This window comes from Cheilinus undulatus, linkage group 6 (assembly GCF_018320785.1).
Source record: "Cheilinus undulatus linkage group 6, ASM1832078v1, whole genome shotgun sequence".
In the NCBI taxonomy this organism is placed as follows: domain Eukaryota; kingdom Metazoa; phylum Chordata; class Actinopteri; order Labriformes; family Labridae; genus Cheilinus; species Cheilinus undulatus.
Window position 1 is genome coordinate 54,615,375 of NC_054870.1, and position 13,486 is coordinate 54,628,860.

The 13,486-nt window shown below is 44.6% G+C and overlaps 1 protein-coding gene across 5 annotated transcripts in view; it reads left to right on the top strand.

Moving 5' to 3' along the window:
* The window catches only part of arid4b (AT-rich interaction domain 4B), a 116,133-nt gene that overhangs the window by 51,422 nt on the left and 51,225 nt on the right, over nucleotides 1-13,486 (top strand). For all 5 annotated transcript variants that reach the window (XM_041789208.1, XM_041789211.1, XM_041789213.1 and 2 more), the window contains exons 8-10: nucleotides 2,730-2,871; nucleotides 7,379-7,458; nucleotides 11,848-11,924. In XM_041789208.1, the coding sequence (XP_041645142.1) occupies nucleotides 2,730-2,871; nucleotides 7,379-7,458; nucleotides 11,848-11,924 (299 nt within the window). The remainder of the gene's footprint in view (nucleotides 1-2,729; nucleotides 2,872-7,378; nucleotides 7,459-11,847; nucleotides 11,925-13,486) is intronic.

The window sequence follows — 13,486 nt, forward strand, 5'->3', positions numbered from 1 at the left end:
CTCTGTACCGGTTTATATACCACACTATAAAGATGTGACTTTGTCACCTTAGAAATAAAATAAAGGTTTAACTGCTGTTAGAATCAGACCAGATCAAGTAACACTGGGTTATGTTTTCAGATATTTCAACCACAGGCTGATTAGCTAAAGAAAGAGGGAGTAAACAAAAGTCTGAAAACCAGAGAATCCACATGTTCAACATTAACTCAGTTCCACATCCACCACTGATCCTGGCTGATGAGAGCCGTCAGGCTCCGCTTTGTCTTCTTTAAACAAGGTCCTTGTAAAGTCAGGAAACTGGACTAATGACCACATATCAACGTCAGCGGTCCGCCATGTCTGGATCTGGATCTCTGGTGAGTCCAGATGTATTGGATTTAAGCAGATATGAGTCTTCTTCTCCTCTGTCCATCCGTGACATCAGTGCAAACCCTCCAACGAGACGGATGAATCATGAGAACGCCAGTGATGGGAGCGGGGTCATCAGTGTGGACATAGTCCTGCCTGTTTAATAGCTCAGACTGCAAATAACTGCAGATGTTTTTAGGTCCTACATCCCAATGATTAATCTGTAGATAGAGATTATACTGATATGAATAGAGTTTAAATATAGCAGTACTAATAAAGGAAATGATCCAAACAGAGCTTTCCACTGATGGTTCATGTTTTCTCCTCCATCAGTCCTTGTAAGAGTTTAGGCTCTTAGGGTAAAAGAAGAAATCAGGTCCAGGGGGCTAATGTGCAGCTGGGACCAGTCCAGGTCAATATTGCATCAATGTTGGAGTAATATTATATTGACTTTTCTCTGTGTGTCAGAAATGAGATTATGGAGCCCAGTGTCCTCTCTCCACCCAGGAGCCTCAGCAGATCCTATTCCCTCATGGAAACGCTGCACAGTCCCAGGAGTGGGAAAATCAGAACACAAAACACCCGCTGCAGCCATTCAGTGAAAACTCTGAGATCTTCTATTCAGCAGGAGCACTCACTCTGAGCCTCCAGCTGCACATGAGCTTAGTCTGATCTCAGATCTGCTGTTTGTTATAGAAGACTTGATAAGTACACACATGCAGTGAAGAGTGGAGGTGATGCTTTAAGTACCTGACAGGATGAAAAATGGAAGTTTGTTTTTCTCCTAACTCGCTCCAACAGGTCAAACACATGCTCCATATTTTCCGAGTTGTGAAAGCATCCTCCAGCTGTAGTCCTTAGAAATGGAGTCAAAGCTCCCCTCCATGAGTTGCAGTCTGTCTTCATTGAGTAGAAATGTTTTGTTTATGACTTTGATTCGCAGCTTCCTTGTTGTAGTATCTGTAGTGGTAGCAGCCAGGCTGATTTACTGCTCTTCAGCCGTGCCAGAAAGTGTGTGTGCAAAAACTCACTGTACATAAACACACTCTCAGCGTAGTGAGGCATAAAAGCAGGACGGAGGATCTGTTTGCCTGCTGCTGTTTGCATGCTGACTCAGAGTCAGAGCATCAGTACGCTGATCATAATGAGTGGGACGGCCTGCTTGTTGCACCGTGTCACAGAGAGAAGACTAGAAAGTTCTGACTCAAAGTTAACTGTTATCTGTTTTTTTGTATTAGAAGTCATTGAAAGTTCTTTCATGACGCCAGAATTCAGTATCTATATCCAATAGGAGTAAAGATCAAACTTTAATGATGTCTGACAAAAAGCTAGGAGGTCCAAGGCAGCAGTTTTGGGTCAGTTCCTGCTACCAATCGCAGTGAAGGTCTCATTCTGAACTGCACGTGAATATGGTCTTTGGCCTTGGTGGGAGTTTATCTAGTTTGTTTGAGACCTGTCTCTGTCTTAAGACACAGATGTGTGAAGCAACTCTTCCATCACTTCTTCAGTATCAAAGCTTTCAGACAAACTCCTGAACACTGTCTAAAATGCACAAGAACGTCAGCAACATTTAGCACAGATTTGTTTTTGCAATTAACCCATTTAGATTTATAGCCACCTAAGAATACTCCCCCTAAAACCTAAATATTGTCTGAAACAGCCTCCTAAAAGCTGAGGGTTTTCTGTGAAACAACACAACTGAAAAGTTTAAATGATAAAGTCTTAATCACTCACCCTCTGTAGCAGATACAAACAGAAGCTGAAACCCTTAACTAGAAATCACTGGTTCTTCTTTCAGGTTCTTCAACCCTACATAATTATCGTTCTCATGACGTTCTTGTCAATCATCTGAAATTCTGCTGAGGGTAGCCGGTGTGTCGTTAATCTCATTTTTGCTCCATCTACTTTAAGAAGACTAGGAGAAGCTGAAATCATGCACATGCATATCTCTAAGTGCGTTGCCAACAAACATCTGGATGGCCCAAAATGCAGACTGTTCATCCAGTGTTAAAGGTAGAAGCATGCCAACGTTTATCAGGTCTGCATGGGTTAGGACAGAATGCAAACGTTTGCTTGCAAGTTTTGATGGATTTCATTCCTCTCCTGTGCACTTGTCTTGTGAGGTGGATGTGATTTTTTTTTAAAGCTTTTTTCATATTGACATTTCCAGCAGCTGTTTTTGTGCAAAGCTAACTGAACCCCCCCCCCCCCTTATATTTGGAGACTATAAAACTGAAATCGCTCTGAAAAACATCATAAATGATCTCATATGAAGGCTTTAAATCTGAAATCTGAAACAGTCCTTTAAATAATATGAGGACAGTTGTGTGCATCCACATCAGCAGCCTGTTGATCTGTCTGTTCTCTCGTTTCCTCTACAGTCAGGAAGAAGAGCTGTCGTCATCCTCCAGCGAGGAGGAGGAGAGCGATCAGCGGCAGAACGAGGACCTGTTCGGTAAAGTGGTCTGTGTGGAGGGGGTCGTCACCGGGGACAAGAAGAAGACCACGTGGTATCCTGCTCTGGTGAGATCATCGTCTCTTCTCTTTCTGCTCTGTGCTGCAGCGTGAGGATGAGGGCTGTCGCCACGCTACAGATTTAAAACTCAGTGTGATACAAGGAAGGATCAAACCATGCTAATGTCTGCTGTGATTCCACTGTAACAAAAGCATAGAAGTCCAGTTAGGGATGCACAAATGCATCGGTTTAACTTTAGTATGAACCTTATTAACCAACACCAGCCATTGGTAGATCAGCAGGTAACAGCAGCCAGTGTTTATATGTTTGGACCTAGCACACCTAACCACTGAAGTTTTACTCTGAGCTAGGGCTGGGCAATTAATCACAATTTAGATTAAATTGCAATATGGCTGCTGCAATTTACAAATCACAGAAGTTGCAATATTTCCATTTTAAAATATTCTTTTTTTTCAGCAGCAGAGATTTTATGCACATTATGCAAACATTCATGTGTCAACACAGTGGTCCGTTCAAATATGACATACTTCTCACTGATTCCTGTTTGCATCAATGCTGTTGGACCATGCTGCTGCTGGCAAAGCTCCACCTCCTCCACCCCAGCCTCCTCCTTTAGAGACTAAAGCTCCACATCCTCCACCCCAGCCTCCTCCTTTATAGACTAAAGCTCCACCTCCTCCACCCCAGCCTCCTCCTCTATAGACTAAAGCTCCACCTCCTCCACCCCAGCCTCCTCCTCTATAGACTAAAGCTCCACCTCCTCCACCCCAGCCTCCTCCTCTATAGACTAAAGCTCCACCTCCTCCACCCCAGCCTCCTCCTTCATAGACTTCAGTGAGAGCAGCAAGGCCAACACTCACTCAATGTGTGTGTAGCATGTTAAACAATAGTGTAAACTGTGAATTTCCCTTCAGGGATTGATACAGTATGACTTTACTTCATTCAGGTTCATGCTACCATGAATTAATTGCTTCTGAAATAATTTCACTGTTTTCAGTTTAGTAGTCATAAATGTGTGTATCTGTGTGAGGGTTTCTAGCTGTGCACTCCCTGAAAAGTGGAAGCAGCTGCTGACTAACCCAGGGAGCTTCTGTAGAGCAGATTCTTCTCTGCCAAACTCTGCAAATCTCAGCAGTAAATTGGTCAAATGTATGACGAGTGTTCCTGACTGATCACAATTACATCATTTATGCAAATTGTTCAGCCGTACATCTACAGACATGGAGCTGATCATAGTCATGGAGGGTGGTCCTCATCTACAGACATGGAGCTGATCATAGTCATGGAGGGTGGTCCTCATCTACAGACATGGAGCTGATCATAGTCATGGAGGGTGGTCCTCATCTACAGACATGGAGCTGATCATAGTCATGGAGGGTGGTCCTCATCTACAGACATGGAGCTGATCATAGTCATGGAGGGTGGTCCTCATCTACAGACATGGTCGTTTAAGTCTAAACTCTCATTAACCTTTGGAGAGGAGTTCCACAGCTCCACCAATCAATGAGAAGAGTTATGATTGGCTTAGTTCGGTATCTCAGCAGTGTTAGCAGCAGTCTGGTTAATTTCAATCTCTCTCCTCCTCCTACCCTCCTCTGGGATCCTCCGTTAGCTCACATCCAGCAGATGACAGGCCGTGTTTGTTTATGTAAGTGTTACGAGTGTAACTGGGAGTAGGGAGACAGAGGGTGGGGGCGAGCTGGCCCTTTAAACGTGTAGTCAGCACGGCCCCACCTCCAGGGTTTGTTGTTCTTGGCTGCATGTTGTCTGAGCTCCGTGCTGCCTCCTTGTGACGGTTTAGAGAAGTGCAGCCCACAGCAGCCTGTCATTGTTTACAGTGGGAGCGTATGGCAGAGGGGTGGAGCAGAGCACAGGGAAACGTCTCTGCAACAGATGATGCATGACTGTAACAAACTGCTGCCACGCAGAGCTAGGCTACAGTGAAAGTCAAAGAATCAGGTCTGCATGAGCGAGCTAGAGCTTCATTTACACTTTTGCAGCGCAGCAGATGTGTCAGAGAGAGGAATCACAGAGCAAACATGAGTCATAGACAGTGCTGGAATAAAAACATCCACCCTGCAGTGGAGTACAGAGGAAGCAGGAGGTTCATACCCAGGCTGCTTCAGAGTCAGCAGGCTCCACAGAGCCATGGAGGAGAGGTGAACTTTCTCTGTTAACTCTTTCTGCTTCAGGCTCTGAGTGCTCACATGAAGATGGCTGTTGTCTTCTTCTTCCTCATTGAGTGACATCCCTGCACTTTAAAAGTTTTTTTTTTTTCTCCACAGTTTCACTGCTTCACCTGGTTTACAGGTGATCAGTATCAAAATCACTCAGTCCTGCAGACCCCCTCTCTGTCACACACCCAACTGCTCCTCTGCCTTGTGACTGCAGCTCACACAGTCGCAGGGCAAGAGGAGCTACACCTCAGCTACACTCCTACTACACTCCTGCTACACTCCTGCTACACTTCTGCTACACTTCTGCTACACTCCTGCTACACTTCTGCTACACTTCTGCTACACTCCTGCTACACCCCAGCTACACTCCTGCTACACTCCTGCTACACTTCTGCTACACTCCTGCTACACCCCAGCTACACTCCTACTACATACCTGCTAAACAACTGCTACACCACAGCTACACGCCAGCTACATTCCTGCTACATTCCTTCTAAACAACTGCTACATCCCAGCTGCACCCCAGCTACACCCCAGCTACACTCCTGCTACACTCCTTCTACAGTCCGGCTACACCCCAGCTACACCCCAGCTACACCCCAGCTACACTCCTGCTACATACCTGCTACACCCCAGCTACACTCCTGCTACACTCCTGCTACACTTCTGCTACACTCCTGCTACAGTCCGGCTACACTCCTGCTACACTCCTGCTACACTTCTGCTACACTCCTGCTACACCCCAGCTACACTCCTACTACATACCTGCTAAACAACTGCTACACCACAGCTACATGCCAGCTACACTCCTGCTACATACCTTCTAAACAACTGCTTCATCCCAGCTGCACCCCAGCTACACCCCAGCTACACTCCTGCTACACTTCTGCTACAGTCCGGCTACACCCCAGATACACCCCAGCTACACTCCTGCTACACTCCTTCTACAGTCCGGCTACACCCCAGCTACACCCCAGCTACACTCCTGCTACATACCTGCTACACTTCTGCTACACTCCTGCTACACCCCAGCTACACTCCTGCTACACTCCTGCTACACTTCTGCTACACTTCTGCTACACTCCTGCTACACCCCAGCTACACTCCTACTACATACCTGCTAAACAACTGCTACACCACAGCTACATGCCAGCTACACTCCTGCTACATACCTTCTAAACAACTGCTTCATCCCAGCTGCACCCCAGCTACACCCCAGCTACACTCCTGCTACACTTCTGCTACAGTCCGGCTACACCCCAGATACACCCCAGCTACACTCCTGCTACAGTCCGGCTACACCCCAGCTACACTCCTGCTACACTCCTTCTTCAGTCCGGCTACACCCCAGCTACACCCCAGCTACACTCCTGCTACATACCTGCTACACCCCAGCTACACTCCTGCTACACTCCTGCTACATACCTGCTACACTCCGGCTACACTCCTGCTACACCCCAGCTACACTCCTGCTACAGTCCGGCTACACCCCAGCTACACCCCAGCTACACTCCTGCTACACTTCTGCTACAGTCCGGCTACACTCCTGCTACAGTCCGGCTACACTCCTTCTACAGTCCGGCTACACCCCAGCTACACCCCAGCTACACTCCTGCTACACTCCTGCTACATACCTGCTACACTCCGGCTACACTCCTGCTACACTCCTGCTACATACCTGCTACACCCCAGCTACACTCCTGCTACACTCCTGCTACATACCTGCTACACTCCGGCTACACTCCTGCTACATACCTGCTACAGTCCGGCTACACTCCAGCTACAGTCCGGCTACACCCCAGCTACACTCCTGCTACAGTCCGGCTACACCCCAGCTACACCCCAGCTACACTCCTGCTACACTTCTGCTACAGTCCGGCTACACTCCTGCTACAGTCCGGCTACACTCCTTCTACAGTCCGGCTACACCCCAGCTACACCCCAGCTACACTCCTGCTACATACCTGCTACACTCCAGCTACACTCCTGCTACACTCCTGCTACACTCCTGCTACATACCTGCTACAGTCCTGCTACATTCCTGCTGTGTGATGTCATCTGCAATGAACCTAAATTAATAACAATTAGACAATATAATAAAAAATGTGGATCAATTTATTAATGACTAAATCTCAATAAACTGGGATCAGTTTCAACTTTTCCCAAATGTAGAAGATGCATGGGACCTTTCTGTGAGCATGCTCCACTGAAAACTGTTAAAGTGAAGGGTATGCACCTTCTATGGAGAACATCTGACCTGGAATAAAATCAAAAATATTATCAATGTATCCAGCAAATTACACCCAATAGGCTAAAGGTTTGGTCTGACCTCTCTCTCTCTCTCTCTCTCTCTCTCTCTCTCTCTCCCTCTCTCCAGGTCATCTCTCCAGACTGTCATGAAGAAGTGACGATGAAGAAGGACACCGTGTTGGTCCGCTCCTTCAAGGATGGGAAATTGTGAGTCTTAGTTAGACATGAATGAGTGAAGCTGCTCTGATAATCACTGCTGTTATTCTCATTATTGATCACTACATCAGATGTCACAGAAACAGGTTATCTTTTCTTAAATAACAGAGCAGCACTGACGCAGGATAAATGATCAGATTATTTCTCTTTAAGTCATGAGTCACTTTAATAACTAAATGTTGTGTTTAATGACCCGTCAGGAGTCTTAGACAAAGGCTTCAGTGGAACTACTGGCATTCATTCTTGCACCTTATTTATATTCATGCTTTCTTTTGTACCTTTATGTAACTTTCTCATGGTTTAAACTAGGGCTGCAACAAAAGATTATTTTTTATGTCGACTAATCAGCCGATTATTTTTGCGATTGGTCGACTAATCGTGGCTATTTGGCATACTATTTTGGATCCCCGTTTTACCTTGCCTTCTTATGCATGCACACCTGTGAAAACTTCATGGTTTAGCAAATTGACATGACATGTCAAGTTGCTACATCGTCAAGGTTTGTTTTTCCTCTAATGTAAAAGTATTGAACTGATAACTAAAGTAAATTGCACACTAAAGAGCGTTACTGAAAAAACCTCTACCCTAACAAATATCAAAGATGGTTTTCCGACTGATTAACGTACGGCACCAACGTTATAAGTAGGCTACTGGAATTAATCCTCGTGCCTGAAGCACAGAGGGCTCAGTAACTAAATGCAAAAGATCTAAAAGATATTCACGCAACTTGCAAACTTGCCCACTCGCGGTATTTGAAGACGCGGCAGCTACAGTGTGTTTACGTTTTCAGGTGTTCGTGCCTTGCCGTAGTGCTGCCATGGTACGAGAGTTTGACTCCACACAGTTTGCAGTTGACTTGTTTCGCCAATTTGTTCTCTGTAAAATGTTCCCAAACCTTAGAAGCTCTGGGTCGGCTTTTTGGTGTGTTCTCCGTGCTTTCCACCATGCTTAACTTCTTCTTCTTAGTTTCTGTGAATAATGTAAACAGTGGGAGCAATACTGCCCCCACCACTTCCTGTAGTGAACTACAAGTACAGATGAGTCCTTACCGGCCGGTACTAGATTTTACCCATATAAAAATCAATAATACGACGCGTCGACGCTTGAATTCCCGCGTCGACAAATTTTTATAGTCGACGAATCGTAGCAGCCCTAGTTTAAAGTTCATTCATTATAATTGGTAATTTCATGATATTTAAGGAAGGTTTGTTGAATGTCATTGGTGGCATTGCTGTAAGATTGTAGGAGAGTATATTACTGTTCAGGCGTGTTGGCTCTTATGAGGGGAGTCTGGAGAACTGCAGGGCTGCTTGAAATCTAAAGAAAACACTTTAAAGTAAACCCCTGTTGTTTTTCAGGAAGCATCAGTCTGATCTCTAGTCTCTTTTTACTCTAGAAACTTCTGGAGATGTCAAACTGTAGTTTTAAAGAGATCAGGCTTTTCTCCTCTCTGTGGGTTTTTTAAACATTTTTTTGGTGCGTTTTTGTTGTGATTGGATCAGACAGCTAAAGAGAGAATGGGGGACGACATGCACCGAACAAGACCAAGACCAGGATTTCACTCCTACGGTGATGAGCCTCTGAATATGGGCGCCTGCTCTATAGACTGAGCTAGACTTGGGCCTAAATGGGGTTAAAACTACCTGCTCCAGCTTCCAAAAATAAATATTTAAATGGTGTCTGGTGTGTCAGGACCTGAAAAGAGCGTTTGTCTTTCCTGCCTGATCTTTAAGGATGAGGACAATTCTATCAGCATTTCTGAAACATCTCTCTACTTCATTAATGAAACCCAGAGAGTTTTTATTCACCCAGCATCTCTGAAGGTGTGTGCGTCTCACAAGTATTGATTCAGGTGTCCTTAGGCATCATCCGTGGTTAAAAATACCAGGAAAGAGGAACTAAAGACGTACTATCAACCTTTGGAGGTACTCTTACTGTGCACACCTCTCTAACCCTGGAAAGGTAGAAGAGGCGGGCTTCAGCATCTTATAGTTACTCCTGATCGTTAGTTTTGGGATGATCCAGGACGATCAGAAGGTTGTGTCAGGGTTTGGACAGCTTCAGTAGTTTTCCTGCATCTTTGATGTTAACAACAAGGATCCAGTCCGTGTTTGGTGCATGGAGGTTAGTTTTCATTCAGCTGGCTGTATAGTCTGATTTTAGCTAGAATCACATCAAAGTTTTAAATCTGCTGTTGTCACTACCCTAGCTGAGATGTGGTGTTTGCACACAGATGAAGGACCACAGCTGTTCTGATTCTGCAGCTCTCTAGTGGCGACCATTTGTCCTCCTTTCCCGCTCTTTCTCACCCCACATGCTCCACTTCTCTCTGTTTATTATTGTAGCTTCTATCATCCGTGTCAGCCTCTTTTCCTCTGTTCTGACAGAGTTTTTCTAACGTGCAGCTCTCCGTGATTTGTTTGTTGAAGAGGGGTCACGTCCAGGAGTCATGTGACCTCTGTGGCTCAGTGGCGGGGGCAGCGTGTTGGCTTTCCTCCGGAGAGTTTGGTGTTGTTACTGATAACCGCTCAGTGTGCCTTTTCAAAAACAATGGCAGTAGAAAGCAAGGTCACGTCCAGCGGCCAGACGGGAGTTTTCAGGAAGTGCTTGCTCTCTTCTAGCCAGATCTGGTTACCATGGTAACAATGGAAACAGAGGCTGCTGCTTTTTTCTTTCTCAGTGGGCTGAAAAGCAGTGATTGAATAAAAACAACACTAAAATAAGTTTAACAGCCCGATGAATGTCTTAAATATATCGTCAGATTATTTATATCTATCTTTAAAGGTCCATTTACCACACCTGGAGGACTTGGGTAAAAAACAGGTTTTCTCTACAACATCAAAGTAAAGTCAGCAAAACATTAGAGCGACATCTAGAGCTGAAGTCAGCCACAGAAAACACCCAATCACTGAGCAGCTTATTGGCAATTAAAAAAGGTTTTAACTTTGTTATATTGTCCTGAAATTCTGACTGATTCAGAGCTGATAATGACATAAACCTGATCCTGGTTTTTCTGGTTTCTTCCCAGCAGCATTCAGCGTTTATTTTCTAAATCTGCAGGTTTGCATGTAAAGGAAAACTTACAAGGACCAGGACTCTCATTTATAAAATAGTGCATAGAATCTAAATTAATATAGTGTGTGCACCAGAAATAATTCAGATTTCAGATCTTCATGCAGCGTTCATTTTATCAATCCCAATCCAGAAATGTGTGCACATTAGGGGTGTAAAGGTACGTGTATTCGTACCGTACTGATTTGGTACGGTACAGACGTGTACAGAACAAATACATGTGGAACGAAGCTCACATAGAAACCAGAGAACAACTCACTGTCACACTGTCCGGGACAACCACGCAACCACACAACAGCCTGAATATTCCCAGATAACAGCGTCCTGTTTAGGAACAGTTTGTTTCCCAGTAAAATACAACAGTGGACAAAGACAACAACAGTAGCACTGACATTATTCAGCAGCTGTGCCGCTAAAAGCACATCGTCCAGCGGACCAATCAGAGCATTTGAAAAAGCTCCAGTCAAACAGAACGTCACTGTAACGAGGAGGAACAACAAAGTCTCACCAGCTGGTTATGAATTTCCTATTCTTTAAGATGGTCTTTATTACAACACAGCCCTAGAGCACACAGATCTGCCTCCTGTGCCTTTACACGCCTTCATTCAGCCTTTAACAGTCAATGCAAAGCTCCTTATGAATGAGACAAATGTTTGGAACTATCACAGTCATTATAAATAGTTAATATGATGAATATTTGACCTGCTACAAGCCCCCTTTAGGTGCTGTGTATGTTAGCATTAGCATTAGCTCAGTGTGGCTAAAGCTTGATCTGTACCTGAAAGAGGCATGTCGGCAGAATATCACCCATCCTCACAGGGATTCTCCACGCTGTCATCTCAGCAGCACACATTCAACACAGAAGCTTCTGGAACAGCTCTGATATCTGAAGAGTGTCAGTGAAATCATCTCTGCACATCTGTACGATCATCTCAAAATAATCTGATAAAACAAAGACGGGCTGATCTAGAGGAGACTTCACAAACAGCAGGTGTCTCCGTCTTTTTTAATTTACTCTGTGACGAATGCAGCGATTGGACGGGCTCGGCTGTCTGCAGACGCCGCAGCAAATCGTCTCTGTGTCCCCCTGGCCAAACCTCTGACTGCTCTCGTTGTACCAGCTCCGCTCATGCATCTATCTGCCAAGGCTCTTACTCTGGCCAGCTGCTGCAGAGATGCTGAGGCTCTTCACTCATGTCTGCTCGCCATTTTTACAGGATGTTTCTGCTGCTGGGAGCGTTTATTCCTCCTGCCAGCACATAGTAAGGCTTCCTGTGAGTATTTATCAGTCTGTCCTCTGTTCTGCAGTTCCACGGTGCTGAGGAAAGACGTCCGGGAGATTAACAGTGACTGTCCTCCAAAAGGAGACGCGGGGCTCAGACCAGGTGAGTTCACTTTCAGAGTAAAGGAAGAGAAATCACACCTCTGAAGGTCAGACCGGTTGTTTGATGGCTCCACTGTGGACACTCGCAGTGAGCCGATAACTTCATAATTAGAGCCGTAATAGTTCGATGATGGACTTTTCAGAGACTGTAGATGAGCTGAGTCAGCACATCCCTGCAGACGTCTGAGATCAGGCTGACCTTACACTGATGCTTTAGTCTAGGCCTTATGGCTGAAGCTTCGGTCACCAGAAGGTACAGCGTGTTAAAAACTAATCCCATCATAAACATGAGGCTGAGAGACTAGAACACCGAAGACCTGAGACAGTCCACCTCATTACCTGGAGTCTGTGCAGCTACCCTCATGTGCTTAGTAACACCAGAACTGTGCTTAAAATCATCTACTCAGTTTGTTTCAATGAGTAGAAAGCAGAGAAGGGAGGACTTATGTTTTTATATCAAGACAATTTTATACTTTTGGAGATCCGTAGTGAAACCCTAACCCTAACCTTGCATTTTGCAGTCATATTTAACTTTTGACATAAGTTCCCTCTTGTAGAGAGGCTAACATGCTGTTGTTGAGTGTGCTGTGCTCCATGTGTATATCTTCTTCCATGAGATGTATTTGTGATGTTTAAATGTTCTATATTAGGGCTGGGCAATTAATCGCAAATGAGATTAAATCACAATATGACCTGCTGCAATTTTCAAATCGCAGAAGGTGCAATATTTCTTTGACCTGAAATTTAAGTCAAAATACCAGTTTTAAACTTTTTTGCAGCAGAGATGTTATGCATAACATATCATGCAATCATTCTGGTGCCATCTTTTTAGAATAGTGTGCAAAAAATCCTATCCTCTTCATTTTTGTACTTTTTTCTTATTGAATATAAGAATGACAAAAAACCCTTCAATGCAACAATTCATATCCAATTTGCAAATTGAGTCTAAATCATCAGAATATGACTTTTTAAAAGAATTGTTCAGTCCTTGTTTAGGAATAAGAAGCTTAAGGAATAATCGCATATCAAATCACAATTGCAATATTGTGGGAAAAAAAATCACAGTTAGATTATTTTCCAGTCGTTCAGCCCTGGTCTTTATTATTTCTGAGTGTCCAGTTAGAAACTGATAAACTTCTGCTGTCTTATGTCATGTTTTGTTCCCCCCAGCCTCCCTGATCCTAAAAGCAACATAAAAGTTGACCTCTCCTCCATGACTGCTGCAGTTACCAACAAACACAACAAACAGGACCGTCTTAGAAATCAGATACCTTTAAAAATACGATACAGCTGAAGTGACTCCCTACATGAAGAAACAGGAATAAGGATTAGAACAAGAGCTTCCCTCCTATAGTTTTAACTTTTAAAATGTCAGTTATTAGCCAATAGACAGCCATCCTGTCACAGCTCTCCTCCAATCAGTGGCTGGTGCGTGCATACAGCTCCTGTCCAATCAGAAAGCACCACAGCTGCAGCTCAGCAGAAAGCAGAGGATGCTCACAGACTCTGAGAAAACCGCTGATCCTCTACAACAGCAGGACTCTAACCGTCGCCACAGTTCAT